General features: G+C 33.0%; 5 protein-coding genes across 8 annotated transcripts in view; 2 read left to right on the forward strand and 3 right to left on the reverse strand.

Annotated features, from left to right (window-relative positions):
- The window catches only part of LOC123710751 (transmembrane protein 132E), a 93,909-nt gene extending 88,589 nt beyond the window's left edge, over nt 1–5,320 (forward strand). For 2 of the 3 annotated variants that reach the window (XM_045662903.1, XM_045662905.1), the window contains exons 16-21: nt 531–627; nt 1,521–1,642; nt 2,013–2,287; nt 2,993–3,082; nt 3,593–3,750; nt 3,926–5,320. In XM_045662903.1, coding sequence (XP_045518859.1) covers nt 531–627; nt 1,521–1,642; nt 2,013–2,287; nt 2,993–3,082; nt 3,593–3,750; nt 3,926–3,940 — 757 coding nt within the window. In that variant the 3' untranslated portion in view covers nt 3,941–5,320. The remainder of the gene's footprint in view (nt 1–530; nt 628–1,520; nt 1,643–2,012; nt 2,288–2,992; nt 3,083–3,592; nt 3,751–3,925) is intronic. The other variant, XM_045662904.1, reaches the window with a different exon arrangement.
- Nucleotides 5,321–6,154: 834 nt separating this feature from the next.
- LOC123710902 (39S ribosomal protein L16, mitochondrial) lies at nt 6,155–8,491 on the reverse strand. The gene is made up of 5 exons (XM_045663202.1): nt 8,291–8,491; nt 8,140–8,217; nt 7,884–8,041; nt 7,263–7,505; nt 6,155–6,456 (listed from the first exon to the last, which is right to left on the reverse strand). Exons 1-5 carry the CDS (start codon nt 8,319–8,321, stop codon nt 6,241–6,243), a joined length of 726 nt encoding a protein of 241 aa, XP_045519158.1. The 5' UTR covers nt 8,322–8,491; the 3' UTR covers nt 6,155–6,240.
- Nucleotides 8,492–8,651: 160 nt separating this feature from the next.
- LOC123710976 (transmembrane protein 17B-like) lies at nt 8,652–9,707 on the forward strand. The gene is made up of 3 exons (XM_045663326.1): nt 8,652–9,000; nt 9,077–9,196; nt 9,282–9,707. The coding sequence occupies exons 1-3, from the start codon at nt 8,899–8,901 to the stop codon at nt 9,507–9,509; spliced, it is 450 nt and encodes a 149-aa protein (XP_045519282.1). The 5' UTR covers nt 8,652–8,898; the 3' UTR covers nt 9,510–9,707.
- LOC123710975 (glycolipid transfer protein) lies at nt 9,461–11,743 on the reverse strand. Its single transcript, XM_045663325.1, has 6 exons — nt 11,414–11,743; nt 11,149–11,340; nt 11,024–11,079; nt 10,685–10,797; nt 10,472–10,619; nt 9,461–10,375 (listed from the first exon to the last, which is right to left on the reverse strand). Exons 2-6 carry the CDS (start codon nt 11,258–11,260, stop codon nt 10,208–10,210), a joined length of 597 nt encoding a protein of 198 aa, XP_045519281.1. The 5' UTR covers nt 11,261–11,340; nt 11,414–11,743; the 3' UTR covers nt 9,461–10,207.
- Nucleotides 11,744–11,880: 137 nt separating this feature from the next.
- On the reverse strand, nt 11,881–15,040 carry LOC123710974 (putative zinc metalloproteinase C607.06c). 2 transcript variants are annotated; one of them, XM_045663322.1, is made up of 2 exons: nt 14,957–15,040; nt 11,881–14,693 (listed from the first exon to the last, which is right to left on the reverse strand). In XM_045663322.1, the coding sequence occupies exons 1-2, from the start codon at nt 14,957–14,959 to the stop codon at nt 13,050–13,052; spliced, it is 1,647 nt and encodes a 548-aa protein (XP_045519278.1). In that variant the 5' UTR covers nt 14,960–15,040; the 3' UTR covers nt 11,881–13,049. The 2 variants fall into 2 exon arrangements, with proteins under 2 accessions (XP_045519278.1, XP_045519279.1); XM_045663323.1 differs by having other exon boundaries at nt 14,892–15,009.
- Nucleotides 15,041–18,709: the final 3,669 nt, after the last annotated feature.

The raw sequence follows: 18,709 nt of genomic DNA on the forward strand, positions 1-18,709 counted from the left end.
TTCTTAACCGTTCAAATGAAAGTTAAATGCGCACATAGAAAGGAAGTCCGAGGCACATCCGAGGATCGAACTTACGATCCCGGGGATGAGGGTCGCATGCTAAAGCCACTAACCAACACATACCTTATTTATATAAACTAAATCAGTCAGTGATATTCAGAAACGAGTCTGACTCGTAAGTCAAAAAGATTTTTGACGTACGTGAGTCAGACTTAGTCTTGACTGTGAATCTCTTTACTGAAGTACTTCAATAGTAAAGTAGACACATGAGTACTTACGTTAAAATTCTGGAAAAGCTACATTTATGCTATAAACTTATATTAATTATTATTACTTTTTTTATTTTGTGGTTGCTTATTAAATTTTTGTAGATGTGTGGTAAAATTTATGTCATATTTTCTTGTATATCTTTATGCATACACGCTGTTTAAGAACTAATAAATAAATAAAGTATACCTAAGATCATGCTTTGCATGCTTTAATTGAAATAAGAGATGTCAGTCTGGAGCATAACGAGTGGAATGTTTCAGGGATGCGACTGACGACTACCGACCCCCTGTTCCGCCTCACAGACATACATCGACTCCTCAGCCCCAGGTCCCTCTGCCGCCACGACATACCAATAAAGTAAGTTATACATTACTTTTTTTATTTAATAAATATACTTATCGTTTGAACTATTTCGTTTTCTATAAAGTTTGTAACTATTGTATTAAATTAAATGTGTTTATTCATTTTAAGTACAATTGCATTACAATGTGTAAGATTTGGGAATCCTTTTAAGTAAAAAATACCTGTGTCAGGGTTTCCAGCTCTTTCATAACAAACTTAATTATACATTTCTTCAAATATTTAATTTATTTATAATTTAGTTACATCTTTTTTTGTTATTGATTTTTGTGAGTGAGTCAGTGAGTGAATGAATAAAGTCTGTAACTACATACTAGGCCTCAGAAGAAGCTCTAATTCTGCGTAGGGTATGTTCATGAGCCAGTCCTTTAGTCGTATGTTTAGATGCAATAATTAATATTTTAACAAAAAGTTTATAATCTGTTTACTTTTAAATTAATAAATTTAAATAAGGAAGTGTAAGTTTCAATATATAGATGTATATAAATACAAAATAAAGGGCTTGAGACATAATCACTTTTCGACAGGCGTTACCCACTAACGCCACACAAATTCGTATGAAAATGGTCACGTGACAAAGGATGAGTTCATTTCATTCTTATACAAATTCGTTTAGCGTTAGCTGGTCACACCTGCTGAATAAAGATTTTGTATCAAGCCCCAGACGCTACTTTGTAAATTTGTAATAAAAAAAATTGCTGTGACTCCGTAAAAAGGATGACGTCATCAATCACCGACATTCAAGGTCGACTTTCAATATCCGTAGATTGCTACAGCTACAAAAATATTTTTTTAAAGGTTTTTTGGTTCTCAACATTATATTTTTGATATTAAGATTAGATTAGATATTAAGATGGCGCGTTTGGTCCTACAATAAAACATTTTTTTAGATTTTGCCCGAGACCGTCATGCCACCATCAAGGCGAAGTCACTCCAGGAATCACCACAAGAAACATGAACGCGAGCATGAGTCTGCCAAACGATCTCCGGAAAACATTCGCCAGCCAGACCGGTACGTTGGCGGGAAATTGGGCATGTAACAAACGTAATAAACATCTACTTTGAACGGAGCTATATAATATTTTTGATACTGGGATATATAATTTGTTTTAAAAATAACTAGACAAATATATTTTTAATTCGTTTCCGTAAAAAGTCCAAAATTATTAAAATTTTGCTGCATCTTTGTTATAAAATAGTTTTGTATGAACATTTTAAGTCATTGAAATAGTTAGATCTGCTTTCGAATGTATTCATCATCTTAATAATCATCACAAAATATTATTCCTCCTGATAAATAGAGGACTAACATAAGTGTGTCCCTTTAATCACTGTAAACACTATTGGCTCCTGGCCTCTGTAAGCCTCCTGTATTGTTCCAGAATTATTGATTTAAACAAAAACGATTCGCCATACATGACCCGAGACCTGAAACGCGACTCCTACCCATTACGACTCCGCAACGACTTCGATGACCCAATGGAAAAGCTGAACAAAGACGACTGCGCCAGATTGTTCGAGTTCGACACAGATGCTCCCCTCATCATGGAGAATAAGGATTATCGAGAGATCGTCGGACTCAACAGAGGAACGGACGACTCCAGACGCACCTTCACGAAGCCCGAGAGCCCGGACTATATGCACGATTCTGGAATCGGTAAGGACACTGATTGGGGTAGAACTCTTGTAAAACATGTTTAGCATGATGCCAAAACTCGATTTTACCGGAAAGTTTTGATGATTGCATTGTCTTTTGTTAACATAGCTTTTACACATTAAGAAAAACACTTTTTGAACGGATTGAATCTATGTATTTAGTAGTTAAAAAGTGTTTTTCTTAATTTTGATGATTTCTTTTGAGAACAGTGTGTATTTAAAAAAAAAGTGCGTGCGTACAAAGTACACATGTCAGAAGTGAAACTTCTTTGTAAATTAATTATTACTAAGGTAAAAGCCCCAATAGATGTACCAGTATATGATCATTCCATGTATTTGTATATATTCACACTGTTTACACACTGTATATTGTTATGCGACAGAATTGCCATCTAAAGTTCTAATATGTAACTACTAAACGAATACATCAACCAATAGCGTGTATTTTTTCTCGATCTCCCTTTCTCACTCTCTCTCATTCGGTCTTAATCGCTCTCTCCCTTTTCTTCGACAAATACGCTGCACATCTTCGTGAGGTTCTGTGAAATTTTTACCCTCATGCCTCTAAAGAAGTTTCACTTCAAAAAAGTCTTCTTTTGTGTAGACTATGTAGTCCATCTTTGACTATTTTTTTAAGTATAATTGTTTTTTGTTGTATATAATTTATGTTACTTAGGATTATTTAATGAATAAAATAAATTTGCAGGCCTACCTGACATGCAAGTACGGCATAAGAATAAATCAAAGGATGCAAATGGCAAAGGCGATTTCGTAGAGCTGTCGAATCAAAACAAAGGTAAACTAAATTTCTACATTTTATAGATAATTATTTATCGACGTTAAAAAATTCACGTGAAAATATAATGAAGTCTATTCTAGGATTACAAGATTATTTCCAATATCTCTTTTATTTAAAGTTTTGAATCCAAATAAATCATAAAATTTCAACCTGATTTGAAAATAAAACGCATAACTGATAGGTAATAAGATACTTATTTAACAATTTGTTGCATTGCAAACCAATTAGAATACTGTAATAGTTAGGAGGCCAATCACTTGTTCTTGTTCATGAAAATTATTAAAAAAGCTATAGGTATTTTGTTTTATATCTGTTGTATTGAGATTCAGTTGTATAATTTTCAAGTGACAGTCATAAGTTGACGAGAATGGCTGCTCTCGTCTCGTGTAACAGGCGAATAGGGAATCCAGAAATTCGGGGATTAGAGAAACTCTGGAGTTTTTCAAAGATTTGTTAAAATAACGGTTGACAAAAATATTTGTCTGTAATCGAACATATACCTAACAGTGAATACTTCGCCAGAGGTGAAGCGCGCAACGATCGTGGGCAACCCGATGTTCTCCCGCGGGGCAGGGGGGACAGGGGAGCCCCCCGTGGAATCCCTCGGCATCGACGACTTGCACATGGACTACGATCAAATCATGCATTATTTCCATAACCTTAAGGTATAAACTCACCGTCCCACGCTTCTAGTTTAGTCTCGCTTCGACACGGCGTACTTATGAATAGAGCCTTTTGAAACGTTTACTAGTTTTATACGTATTGTGTACTAGCGTCATTTCATCCGTAGCTAGCCTTCTAGAGTAGTTCACATTTCAAAGATGACTTTGAATTTTTCAGGAATCGAACGCCTGAGTAGAGCAGATCATTGCAAAGATCCGGCAGGTATTGTCTACGTTTAATTATCAGCATATCACCCAAGCTCCAATCGACGTATTCAATTCACCCACCAGTCAGGTGGAGGATACCGATATTGACTCGCAAAAAATGTCGAATGTCGCACCTAATGTGCTCTGCGACTCGATCGCTCAGAATAACCACTTTATGAGGCGACATCTCGAGTTCCTCTTGGGAAACTTGAGCGAGGCGTACGAATGAATTGTCGGTCAATATTATCCTCTACGCAAATGGATCCTTGCAGTGATCGAAAGATATTTTATACTAACGTTTAACGTATTTACTCTAGTCATCAAAGTTGCACTCGTGCATAATACTCAATATAATCGCGTTAACTGTCTATTTAAATTTTGGTCTACGGAATACCAAATTAAAATTGCATTTTGTCTATGTACATATTTTCCATTGAAGATGTGAAAACGCTACCTCACTTATAACTTATAGCTTAGCCTACAATGCAAACAATGTTAATAGTTCAATATTTAAGTTTATATAATTTATTCCTTCAAAGACATTAGGTTTTAAGACTGCGATGCCAGTTTAGATTAGCTTAGTTGTTTAAGAGAAACTAGTCAAATAACCACGGGCTATCTATTGCTCAAATCGATTAATTCTTCACTATAGCTTTATTCCTTTCGACCGGATTTCTATTTGGCCTAATTTGATAAACCGTAATGTTAACGCTTAAATGTTAACTTTGTGATAAATATGGCTGTCAGCGCCATCTTTAAATGCCATATCATATGAAATCTAGTTGCTTGTATTATATTGTACCTAATATATCTTAATTTATATGTAAATGCATAATGTAAGTTAGGTTTATAGGCTTTGTAAATATTGTTATGATGTTATATAATTTATAGGTACGTGTGCGGATAAAGGAATATAGTATGTGGTAGTCGCTTATACTACGGTCAGTATCGGTGCTCTGTAATTTCCAAAGGCTATACGTTTTTCTCAATATCCGTCAGAACCGTAGAATCGCGGGGTGCAACTCAACATGGAAGTCGAGTTTGAAAATTGCAGAGTAACCGTGCTGAGGCTGCACTTATAACCGTTTCATGTCTGTTAAACATATAGTTGATGTATCGGTGTATCGATGTGACTAGTAAGGTCTGTTTAATTTTCAGTGCAGTTTTATACAGCTTACTGTATTAAGAATTTTGGCTTTCGTCGTTAGTTTAGGGAGACAGTGACAGAAGAGTTTGTTACTAAGCAATTGTTTTTTGTTGGGTTTTAACGTAAATAAAGATGTTTAATAGTTTAATGCTACAGACTGAGGCTTATCACGAAATCCCTTGAGGAAATGTCAAATATAATAAACGATTATTAAATATAGATTTGTTTTTTATTTACGTGTATAATTCACACAAATTCTTAATGGACCCTATTCCTAAGAAAATCCCTTTGCATTTAAGTGTCTGCAATTCCTATATAAAAATTCTTAATTAAGACTAGTTTCTATCAAAGGCCCTAAGCCGAGAAAAAATAGCACAAATAAAACTTGAAGGTTGCTAATTAATGTAGATCACGGGATTATAATATCAAACATTTCTAATTCTCTCATTATTATTTGGTATCTACTTTTATATCCGTTGCCTACATAAAATAATTCTTGAGCATCGCTTGATGTTCATAGTTCGAATAGTAACTAAAACTGTCCTAATCATAACATTTATTTTAATAGTAATTAGGTATGTCATTTTGACATTTTATTATTTAAATCTCATAAATGTCACTTGCTATATTCGATTCAAATAGATTCGCCATCTTTAGTATATTTACGCGCCAAACTCATGGACTACTTACTGGATATTTTATTTAAAGAAGACGTCTATATAATATAATGAAGCGCTGAATAAGAATTAAAGCTAGTGTAAGCGCAAGGCACATCTTGAGTACCTTCTATGAGTTTATTGACTACTAATGCAATGATAAATAAGGGGCCGTTCAAGTATTACGTAAGCACTATAGGGGGAAGGGGTTCTTTGATTCTCTTATTTGGTGATTACGTCAACAGTAATTATTTACTTTTTTACACATATTACTCACACTTTGTCTATGTATGTCTAAATTACAGCATCTAGTTACGTAATACTTGAACGGCCCCTTAATATTGCTTAGGTATTTTACACTTCTTGAAACAAGAATATAAAGGACCAATGTATATTGTCTATTTAATTTATTTAATCTTTCTATTCTTTAGTTGCGATGTTAAAAATAAAAACTTAATAAAATAAAAGTACAAGATTGACATTTTACACATATTTTCCATACCAACGGTTATCATATTTAGATATGTGCGTATTGCACCCTTGCATATTATTCTGTATTAAATATTTCATTGTATATTTATTTAAATTATTTTCTTCCTTCCACTTTTCTTCAACTGCTTGCTTTTCCATTATTTCTTGTGAGACAGGTTCAGCTTTAAATGGTAATCTCTCTGATATTATTCTCAACATAGTATGAACCTGCAATTAATAGGTAGTATTAAATGTTTAACTATACTTAAACACATATAGTGTTCATTAGGTTTGGAGTTTTCATGCAGTTCCATGGAGTTTCTATGCACATTATAATGAAATCACACATAAACAATATACACTTTGATATGACAATTTATGAAGTGGGTTACTGTAAGAAACCAACCAATGCATCTTTCTTGTGGTGAAGCCTGCAGCAACAAAACACACCATTTTGCCTAATTTGTTAGGTATTTATAATATAACATGCAAGATTTTTTTTATTTTAACTTATTATTATTATTAGGATTGCTTAGTTTTAAACAGGTATTATAATTTTTAAATTCATAAAGGTATATTCCTATTAGTATAAATGATACAATTTATGCATGCATGTACTTGAAGGGGGTTAAGTTATGATATACATAGCAGGGAAGCAGGGGCCTTGCATTTAAAAGAACGGATGGTGACCCATCCCTGCAAGTACTGAACCCGTTCTTCCTAGCTATCTGTAAAAGCATATGGCCGGGTCTGTGAAGGATACTTGCTGTGTCAAGTATCTTTACAGACCAACAATGGGCATGGAGAGGCGGACGCAACCGCCGCATCGCATGTCGGAAAGCAGATAAGGATTTGCTGTTACCACATCCCGCCTAAGGCGATTGTTGGTGGCGCCTTGGGGTTTTAGTGGGTATGTACTATAGCGAGTCCCACATAACCCTCCTCGCGCCGCGGTAGGGTATGCGCAATGCATTTCCCCAAGTAAAAAAAAATTATATACATAAAATATATGAAAGATTTTACTTATTAGTTACCTCAGCATATTCGCATTTCCCTCCAATCTCAAAGATAATACGATCACTTTTGATAGGTGTGCAGTAATGATCAATAGCTCCTTTTCCACCTCCCATTCGTTGACCTTGGCCTTTCTTTGTAACTGGCTGCCAGGGTGGGTCTACACGCCATATAGCAAACATTCTCTTTTGATCCAACCTTCTTGCCACTTGAAGACGTATCATTTCAAAGTGTTCATGTCTTAATCTACCACCACCTCTTGCCTGTAAAAAATATTATTGTGGTGGTATAAATAAGATGCTTTCCTTCAGACAGGCTTGACAGCTAGTAACACAAGGTGCGAAGTTGGCAAATGTTTGATCTTTTGGCACAATATACATATACATAAACAAGATATGCAAGAGCGAGTACACAATAAATTCACCCATTACTTCTACAGGACTGTATGTGTATATGTCACTTTATTTATTCATAGTAAACTTATTACATGTAAGTAATAAGTTTACTATGAATACATCTATTTGTTTATACTCTGTCTGAATTTTAGTCATGTGTTTTATTATTACTTATAAGAATAATTATTTGGATATAAATGAGGAGTACTCGTATTTTATAGATGCAAATATATTAAATTTACTTACCACAACTCCATACTGCTTTAATTGTAAAGTATTATGTATTGTTTCTGGCCCTCGCATGTAACGAAGCCTTTTTTGCATTTTCGGGGGTTTAATATTTGATGGATACATAGGAACTTTGTCAAACAATTTTAATCTTGTTCGTTCAGGTATTTCAATATCTGTAGGAAACATACGTATTTTAAGTTTTACAACATAAGTAACAGAACATACAATATCCTGCAACCCTTTTACGGACTCTTTAGAGTTTAGAGCTTACCGTCATAGTTCTTCGGAGGTGCAAAATATTTTATACCGAATCTTGAAATCACCTGGAACTTTGCAGGTCGTAATATATCTGCAAAAAGTTGGAATTATAATTATGTGGAATATTTATATACATTATAGTAATAAAGTATATAAGACAATACCTAATACAATTCCAAAAGTCCTTGTTAACATTTTTAAAGATTCCTTTTTAACTTAAAAGCACTATGACATATATTTTAATTTGTTAAGAAATTTCATTGAACTTGAAAATGTAAATAATGAATGAAAAATGGATGAATTATTTTATAGGTTAAATTTATATTTCTTGTTGGAGCACAGTCTATGAGATAAGACTAAAAAGGTAGTATGATACGTTTAAGTACTAGTACTCATTATTCAGTATATCATAGAGATGTACTCTCTCAGTATATATATACTTCCACTACTACCTTTCTTGTCTGTGGATACTGGGAAATCAGAACTTTCTTATTCTATAGGCAATTTCCATAGAAGTCAAATTAGCTCTTCGATCAAACTTAATAATTAATCTGTGCAAATTGGGTTTGAAAATTCAAAACACAAGACTTAAAAAATATATTCCGATTGTTACGTACTTTACCGCTTGAGTTGAGATATATGATGTACGCTAATCAAAAATGTAAAGCGTCATATTTATGCAAGTTATTTAGCAAGTAGCAACTCTATTATAAATGACGCATAGTAATCACTAATCAGCGTAAGCAACTCTCAACTTTAATTATAAATTATTATGGATTATAAATCTAAGATAAACTTTCAAAAATGCATATACTTTAATACTTGGATGTACATTGTTTGGTTCTGTACAGCTGGTTTTTTCTTTTGTATTAAGGTAAGCGACAAACATACGATATAAGCCGGTACACCGGCACAATATAAATTAGATATTAACTTGCAAATTATTTCAGTTACAGAAAAATCAATATGACCACCTTGTGAAGTATTTATCTATAACATTATTTTTTATGTTCACAATCATAGAATATATAAGACTTTATCTTGGACAGACTGGCAATCTATTAAGTCAGGTGAGAAATTATTACTTTTATTTTTATTATTGAATGAATTCTACATAGATGCCATTTATATCAATAATTGTGTTTAAAATTCCAGGTTCCAGAAATGGCTGGTTTCTTAATGTTGAGTGTGTTTATGCAAATGCCACTTATCACCTATTTTTTATTCAACCCATACTTAATGAACACTCCAATTGAAGTCACACTCCATGCAGTTATGTGGACAATTATATTTTTAGAAATTTTGTTAGGCTATCAGGCATTGAAACAAGCATCCACTGTTGCTAAAGATTTATATTTTGGTGTGAGAACGAGAAATGGATAAGTAGGATATGACACCAATGAGATGTTGGTTACCTTTTCAAAACTCTAGGCTGGAAGCCTACAGGAATTCACAAGCCCTCCTAAAAATGCAGTACATACACCAATGTGAAATAGAATGTGTTTAAAAACATAATATGTTAACACAGGCTAATGTGGGTTCTTTAAAAAAATAAAGTTACAATTTTGTTCTTTAGCTTGATAATTAGTATAAATTTAATGAATCTAGTATACAATTATATGTATCACTCTATTCTAATTATTTTAAAATACTGATGACAATATAATGCATATTGATTTAGGCCTATGTTAATGATACCAAGAAAAAATATGTTGGTATGAACTAAACCAGATATATATGCATTGTAAATTTACAACCAATGTCAAATATCTACATTTACATAACCAACATTTAAAATATTAATAGTTTCTAGGCATAATGTACTTAAAATTTCAAACCAAATATCTGATATTAACCAAAAAGTCAAATACCACTGGTAATTTTGTATGTTGGGATCTAAGTCAACGTTCTTCACACATTTCCAATAATAATAACAGGACCTAATAGAAAGTCATATTATAAATGCATATTTTTCATATAAAATCTTTCTCAATATTTGGTACAATATATCACTTTTAATTGTCTACACAATATTCTATTATTAATTGTCTCACCCAAAAGAATATACATATGTATTAAGATTATGCATCACAAAATAAAGAGTTATCAATAAAAAAATTGTCAATTGCACATCTTACTACATGTAAAGAATCATTAAATAATGTCATCTTTTCTTCAAAACAATCTCTATTCTCTAAACCCAAAGATGATATGATTTGAGGAAATGTAGGAGAGAGCTGACATATAACCTGAAAAATTATAATGGCTTAAATAAGTTTTTAAAATTAAAAAAAATATGTATAATAAACAATTATAATTTAGTTTATGTCAATAAATTGCTTTACCATAAACAATTTTTGTACAGCCCAGTTGTGATATTTCTTCACAGAGCCCTGATATGCTGTGTTAAAAATAATTTTCATATTTATCTCCCGTTTTTCTTTAAGATGCTCTAATATTTCTTTGAATGTTAATTCAAAAAATAGCAGTGCTCTGTAAAGTAAAAATAAATTAAATACAGCTAATTTAAAAAAAAACAAATGGAATGAATTTATTACCTATTTAGCCATAATGTAGCTTCAGCACCAATGTTGCCACCTGCATTAGTCTCCTTCAACATTAGATCAAGTAAACAGGATCTTTCATCTAACACAAAGTTGTTTTTTATTTTCTAGAACAACATAAAATCCCTTGAGTAATTATTGATTATATTTCACTTCAATACAATTGCTAATATTATATCAGTTTATTAACATTAACTATTAAACATGTGATACTTATGTGTGTGGGCATTAATTACATCTAATAAGTTTAATTAAATTAAGCAAGGCAGAAATATCTATCTTGATCTTTATTAATCATGGACCTTAAATATGTTTATAAATTATTTAGTTTACCTCAATATTTCCTTGCATATCTTGTTTTACTGGTTTTAGTAATTTTCCAAAGCAATCTGCAATTAAAACAAACCTTAGACAATAATAAATTCAGCATAAAATGGCATAAAGAAATCTAATCTTACCAACAATAGATAATAAATCTGAAGATGCCTTTAAAAATTTAATTATATTTATGTGGCCATTCTCCAAAGGTGGAAAATAATTCAAATCTTCAAATGAAAATCTACTTTCCATTTCAATTACTAAATGAATCAGATATTGCCAATTTGACAGAAGTAAATTTATTACTTCTTTATATCCAGGACTTTTATCTGCTGATAAGATAAAAATACATGAGTATAAATTGATATTAGTTCAGCTCAACCTCAAATAGTACTTTATTTTTACCATATAATCAAGCTCAAGCATATAAAATGATTTTCCATAAACATATAAAATGATTTTTCATTCACAGGTACATTTTATATTTATTGAACCTGGAATAATATTTGAAGAAATAATATATTTTTTATAAACTTTATTTATATGCTTCGTTTACGCTCAACCGCCTGAGACCCAGATTACCCTAACTAGCAACTTTATTTTCATTATACAGTCATTTGGTATAAATAAAAATTTATTTTTAGTTAGCATTGCTGATAAATTTTTGTTTATATTTGTACAAAATACAAATACAAAATCGTTATTGGACAGCTGTTCTTAGTTTATGTGTCAGTTATCAAATCTGATTTGCAACCACAGATTAAGTATATATACTTAGAACTGTAGACGTATATATTATATAGACTTAAACGATAGTTAAACTTAAAAAATATAATGTATAACTTTTGAACAATGCTGAGTGCTGACAGAAAAAAGATAAAACTAATGATATAACTAATTTTTTTTATATCAATTTATGTAAGCAGTTTGTTCCTAGCAATATCAAAATCATTATTTGTCCTGTAAATTCTAATAGATGTTCATCTAACTTTTCAGTATCGTTTCTATTATTAAGAAACAATATACTAGATACTTAAAATAGTTTGCAAAGTGTTGCATTGGCGTAGTTTGGGCAAACGTAAGCAAATGGCAAGGGCAAATGAATATATAAATTAAAGTGTAATCCGAGGCAATTTTTTTAAAATTATGACATTTAATTAATTTTGACACTTTCTAAACTCCATAAGGTAATAATGTACAAATATATATCGTAATAAATATTTCGTTTAGAAAATTTCTGAATAAGTTATGCCTGTACGCAATTTCTTTCCGTGTTGTACAAAATGTAATGTTAATTTCCACTTTTAACATTACAGACGTTTTATACATCCATCCCACTCATGGAATAGGAGTTAACAGTAGCTAAGCAAGAGATATGGATAATAAATTAAATTGTAAAATTAATTCTAGGTACCTAATTCTTAAAAATGCATTATAAATGTCATATTACATTACCGGAATTTCGAAAACATTATTTCAAATGTAATATTATTAATCGTTTAAACAAAACAATAATTTATAAAAATAATTGTAGCATTAACTTGTTTAATCAGAAAATTATTCAAATCATATGCCTGTGAACATGTAATAGTGCCTTAGCTGATCAAACTGACTGACTTAAGGAACACTCAACTACAATTAATAATAAAACTTCTGCATAAGCTATTATATTCTATTTCGACAGTCCTTTTATAATATTATGTATGATAAATTTTCTCTATTAGATATCTACATAATATTAAAATTAATACAATTTTCACAAAAATATTCTTCCGGATAAGTAGGTACGGAGTACATACATAAACTATATTTTAATTATTTTAGTACGAATACGCAAAGATCAGGCGAGCTTTAAAAAAAATCTCGGCTTTAAAATATAGCTGACTCTTTTATCAATCATTCTTAAATAATACTGTATAGCCTTTATATCTGTTTGACATTTGCGTATTTGGACAAAAGCCTCAAAGCAGAATTAAATTGTTTCATTCACTGAATTATTGTCACCACTCTTAACCGCCACATTCACTTTGATTTCGTAGATTTAATACGTAAATGATTGTTTTAGTACGTTCCCTAAATCATCTTCAACCACTATAGTTAGTACTTTGCCTTTTGCTGAAAAAGTAAAAGGAAGCAAAAATCTTTTTTCCGGTAGGACATTTGTAAATTCATATGAATCAAGTACCATACCATTAGACTCATCTCTGACTTCCACAATTCTTAATCCAGCTGTTGATAAAATCATCATTTTATTCTTATCAAATTTAAGGTAACGTGTTATAGCTTGTCTTTCTCTCCCGAACTCATTGTTAAACCATCTATGGTAGGATAACAAAACCGCGCAATTTCTTGGCCAATAAACGGTGTCATTTCCATTATTTCGATTTGCATTTCTTTTAGAATCGGCCATTCGGTTTGTTATCGTTGAATAAACACTTGATGGTCTTGTAATTGGAGTCACATTGGGGCTTCGACGCACAATATCCGATTTAGACATGGATACAAAGTTTCCAAGTGTCGTTTTACTTCTTGGGCCTAGAACTCTTAAGGGTTCAGCGACATTCATCGTCACATTAATGTTACGCTGTAGTGAAACAGTTGAATGCTGCACTGGTTTTCCGTTAAAGTTATTATTATCTTTGGTTGCAGCTGATCGCTTCTCGCCGACTAAAAATACTCTGTCAATGTTATCGAAACCTCTCCCCATTATTCCATCTTTTGTGTGACCAAGATCAAATGTGTGGCCTAATTCGTGGAAAACGGATCCTAGAGTTGTCGCAAAGCATCCTCCTATAGTTCCTCGATAACCACTGTCGTCCATGAACCTCTTAGTATTTACAGGATTTGGGTCTAATAATTTCGGCACGATATCGGACACTGATGAAGGCCAAGTATACAAACAAGCAGTTCCAAATAATGCTAAACCTCCTCCTCCAAGTGCCGCATAGGCCTCTGTATATGACACAATTTCATCGTGCGTTAAAGGTTTATCAATATCTGTTCCTTTAAATCTTGTACACGAAATAAACCCTAGAAACTTTCTTTCGTTACTTCCAAGCTCCGATAACATTAGCTCTCTGCCAAAATGTGTCCACAATTCATCTTGTTTCATTTTACGAGCTTTATTTACGTTCAGTGCACTCCTGAAGACTAAACATTCAGGGCTTTTTGTATCCACTTCGTGTTCAAGTTGAAACGTTTTTCGTCCGACACCACTTTCATGAAGTTTTTCAGCGGTAACGCTTTGTATGATCTTTGAGCCAAAAGCGATGCGAGCACAGGCACTCTCAATGGAGTTATTGATTTCAGGTGGACATTGAAAACATCCATCGTGGCCTTGACAGATAATATAAACTGGCGTAACTCTCAGATTTGTCTTTCGCGGCTCGTAACGCAACAATAGATTTGTTTTGTGAAGGCCTGTGAATTCCAGATCGATTACATTGTCACCTTTTTCCAGTTCAATCAACACTTTGAATTCACGGTTATAAACCTCCCAGAATGACTCTGTTTTATTTCTGTTACTTTTGCATCTAATTTTTTCATAATTATTACAGGCGCCGTATGTTATGATTCCTTTGATTATAACGAGCGAGTAATTAACGGTTTCTCCATGTTGCAAATTTGTTATGAATATTGAATTTTGTTCATTTTGGTTAGGTTCATTCATTCGGTTGTCCATTACCTGAAACAATCATACACATCATATATTTTAATCCTTATTCATGAAAATGTACATTTGACGCTTTGATAAATTTCTTCTAAAAGTAATACCGATTCAAGTATAATTAGGTTAAGCTATTAGTGTTTATGTTGAGCCAGCTTGTCAACGTGACCTTGCTACGTTATCATACCGAAGAAATAGCAATTGAGAGCATTCTACCTGAGTTTTATATATGCAGTAAAGGTCGTCCCAAATGAATTGTTTCGCACTGAAGCATGACTCACCATGATGCGGCTAGTGAGGAGCGCGCAGAACTGGCGCGGCGGGAGAACTGCGGGTGTCGCGGCGCGGAGAGCCGATTTAGCGAACAGCGGTACCGGTACTCAGTCCACACTTCCCTTTTACTTAGGATACACGAACTGCGCATGCTCGTAGATGCAGACAGCAATAACACAATAACGATTGCGACTGTTGCGTTACAGACTAGCTGTCTCCACAATCAAGAGGGAAATTCAAAATGTGCAGTGCAGTACTATGAGTCACTTGACTAAATAGAACATATGTTCGACATGTTTAATTAGATGATGCATCTTTGCGTAAGGTTTTTAAATTTAACATACTGTTATAATAATAATAAAAAGGACCTAGTTATGAATTAAGTACTTATTGGCTGTAAAATAGCTTATGCAAATATGATTTGCTGCTTCGAATTAAATAGCGCCTGTTATTTTAATATATTTACGATTATATACAAAATAAGTGACAATTTCCAATAAGGCGTTTAAAATTATTTATTCTTACTTGGATTATTGTTTTATACTGCAAATATTTCCCAGTTATAACGATTAGTTCATAAACGAAATTAAAAAAGAATTGACAAAATTTGACTAAGCTCAATAACTATTACAAATGTTATCGGAAGATGAACAAGTTATCGTTATCCAAATCGTGTTTTATATTAATAAGACAAAAATGCGCACAACTTTTTAATACTTTATCATACAAAGCGAAAAGCTGTCAAAGGAAATATTAGTCAAAAAGTGGCAGCATTTGAATTACGTCTCGTATTAGTAAGATTATTATTAATAAAGCTAGTTCGGTTATTAATTTATTAACGATTGAAGAATAGTAAACAAATAATAAATAGGTTGTACAAGTCAACTAATAGATAACATTCTTGAATTGTTTGCGTATAATTATTTTAGCTATATTAAGTAAAAAGTACGCATTTTTCTGTGCAAAAATTAAACTTCTTATTAAACGTAGAACGTTCTTAAACTATATTGGCTGTATAGTAGGGGAGCCCAAGAGGGGATTTCGGGATTTAGCACAGCGTCACAGATTAATACACACGTGTCATCTTGTACCCATGAAGTACCTCCACCAAATATGAGCCCCATACATATATGGCCGCGCGTCAACGATAATGGATCAGATTAGTAAAAAGATATTCTCGAGCGCGTCAGATTAAAGTTAATTACATGCCAATATACAATACAAAGTGTATATTTAACTAATACTAACGTAAAGAAAGAGTAGGGCTGCAAAGTTGTAAAAAAACTCGTCATCTCGACATTCTCGAGCGTGGCTGATTTTTTTGAAGGAAGTAATTCAAGGATGACGAAAAATATACAATCTGACGATTTCCAAAAGCCGAAGTGAGAAAAATTCGTCGATAAAGTTTAATACGTGCGGCTGCATGATGCCTATATGCGTTTAAAAATATTAACCAGAAGTAATATTAACATAAAGGGTGTATTTTGTGGTGAAACTACTTTGCAAAAATCAATAAAATGTACAACATTAGAAAAATGTATGAATATTAGGTCCTTATATATGAAATTGGCGTTTTGCCGTACTGGCCACTTTGACCTCAAATACCTCCTCTTTGGTTAGGAATTTCAATTTCAAATTTGTACAGCTATTTACTATTTGTGCTTCGATGACCGTCATTCATTTGTTTTTTTCTTCTGTTTTATTTCTGTTTGCGTCACTCATTTTACAAAATAGAAAACTTAAAGTATCGCATTATTTACGAGTACGAGTTCCGCCGTGGCAGTAGTGCTGCTGAAACGACTCGAAGGGTGAATGATGTGTATGGCGGTCATGTTGCAAAAGAAAACACAGTTCCTTTTTGGTTCCAACGTTTTCGTTCTGGAAATTTCGACCTGCAGAACAAGCCCCGTGGACGGCCTAAGACCCAAGTTGATAATGAAGTATTGAAGGCTATTGTGGAAGCGGATCCATCGCAAACCACGTCCGAGCTAGCTGCAGGCTGCAGTGTTAGTGATAAAACTGTTTTAATTCACTTGAAGCAAATTGGGAAGATTAAAAATCTTGAAAGGTGGGTACCTCACGAATTGACTGAAGCCGCCGGTATTGTTCATTGCAGTTTTTTCAAATCTGGCCAGACTATTACGGCTGATGTCTATTGTCCGCAATTGCAAACCATGATGGAAAAGCTAGCTGCTAAACAACCTAGGCTGGTCAATCGCTCCACGCCACTGCTACTTCACGACAACGCTAGACCACACACTGCACAACAGACAGCTACCAAATTAGAAGAGCTTCAATTGGAATTTCTAAGACATCCTCCGTACTCCCCGGACCTTGCTCCAACAGATTGCCATTTTTTTCGAAATTTGGACAACTTCTTGCAAGGGAAAAAATTTAACTCTGACGGGGCAGTCCAAATCGCCTTCACAGATTTTATTGATTCCCGTCCGACTGGTTTTTTTAGTAAAGGGATCAAAGAACTACCTATGAGATGGCAAAAGTGCATAGAAAACAATTGTTCATACTTTGATTAATTAAATATATTATATTTAAAAATATTCGACTTTTTGTTCCACCCATACAAAACGCCAATTTCATATGTAAGGACCTAATATTTTAGAATATCGTCGAGGTAAACCGGTTCTTCCACATAATGATTTTTTAAATTATTATATAATAAATATAAGTTCTACCTGAACTACAATTTTTGCTATTTCTTGAGCTTATCAATCAATTAAGCTCAATGATTTAATTTTTTTTTAATTATCAGATTAGGCGAATCCCTCCAGATAATCGTCATATATCTTAACCTGACGCGCTTGAGTATTTAAAAATGGCGATTTTTAGCATATTCTAATATCAGCCGCAAGTTTGTGTCGCATCGATACCGTCACATTATTAGACGAGATCGTTTTTTTTTACTGAACGTCCTCTTAGAAAATCTGACGCACTCGATTAATTTTATTTTTTTCATTTTCAACCCTTACGTGTGACAACCCTCACTATGTTAACAATAAGATTAACATGCGTACATTATTTAAAATACGAAGGCTATCAATATCCGACGCGCTCGAGTATGTCCATGGCACAATATTTTTAGTTTTTGTAAATTTATTGCTTCTCCCCCTATCGATGAAAAGGTGTACATTACATAAAATATTTTTCTTATTATTATCCAAGCTTCGCAATCCAATTGATTTCAATGACGTTCAAGTAAATCCTCATTTAGCATTATGGGCTACCCTACTAATACGAGTATTGCAAATTTAAATAAAGTTAGTGTGTTGACTCGTGTGATTTTCATGAATCATCGAGAGACAAAAAATTGATAATATAAGTATATTTTTGGGCAGTATTACGAAAATTTATTAGAAATAAAAATATATAATTTTATACAACATACTATTATTACAACAATACAAATAACGAATGACAAATACGCAAAAGCCCTAAGAGACATTGTATATATCGAATTTAGATTCGTGTTAGATAATGCCTACCGACGAGGTGAATAAACTTGGTGTGTTGCCGAGTGAGATTATAGCGACGTGTTGTATGATGATGAGTCGGGTGGAAGAAGTGGACAGGGCAGCAGGAGCCGGTCGTTGTCCCAGTGAACGCAGCACTTTCGCTTTTATCGGAGAACGAACCCGGCCCATTACTACCGCACTCACGTGGTTACACCATCACGCAGCTGTTGGTTTTTGGTACGTTAGTATGTGTGCATACTAATGTGGGATTGTGATGTTAGATTTCTCTTC

This window comes from Pieris brassicae, chromosome 6, assembly GCF_905147105.1.
Source record: "Pieris brassicae chromosome 6, ilPieBrab1.1, whole genome shotgun sequence".
NCBI lineage: Eukaryota > Metazoa > Arthropoda > Insecta > Lepidoptera > Pieridae > Pieris > Pieris brassicae.

Bases quoted from the DNA above. Each gene is read 5' to 3' on its own strand.
- LOC123710902 (XM_045663202.1), bottom strand. From the start codon at position 8,321: ATGTTAACAAGGACTTTTGGAATTGTATTAG. The intron at 8,042-8,139 runs GTAAGCTCTAAA...TGTTTCCTACAG, and splicing joins ACCTCCGAAGAACTATGACG to ATATTGAAATACCTGAACGA. The intron at 7,506-7,883 runs GTAAGTAAATTT...TATTTTTTACAG, and splicing joins TAAAGCAGTATGGAGTTGTG to GCAAGAGGTGGTGGTAGATT.
- LOC123710976 (XM_045663326.1), top strand. From the start codon at position 8,899: ATGGATTATAAATCTAAGATAAACTTTCAAAAATGCATATACTTTAAT. The intron at 9,001-9,076 runs GTAAGCGACAAA...AAATTATTTCAG, and splicing joins GTTTTTTCTTTTGTATTAAG to TTACAGAAAAATCAATATGA. The intron at 9,197-9,281 runs GTGAGAAATTAT...TTAAAATTCCAG, and splicing joins CTGGCAATCTATTAAGTCAG to GTTCCAGAAATGGCTGGTTT.
- LOC123710975 (XM_045663325.1), bottom strand. From the start codon at position 11,260: ATGGAAAGTAGATTTTCATTTGAAGATTTGAATTATTTTCCACCTTTG. The intron at 11,080-11,148 runs GTAAGATTAGAT...TTTTAATTGCAG, and splicing joins AGATTTATTATCTATTGTTG to ATTGCTTTGGAAAATTACTA. The intron at 10,798-11,023 runs GTAAACTAAATA...ATGTTGTTCTAG, and splicing joins ATATGCAAGGAAATATTGAG to AAAATAAAAAACAACTTTGT.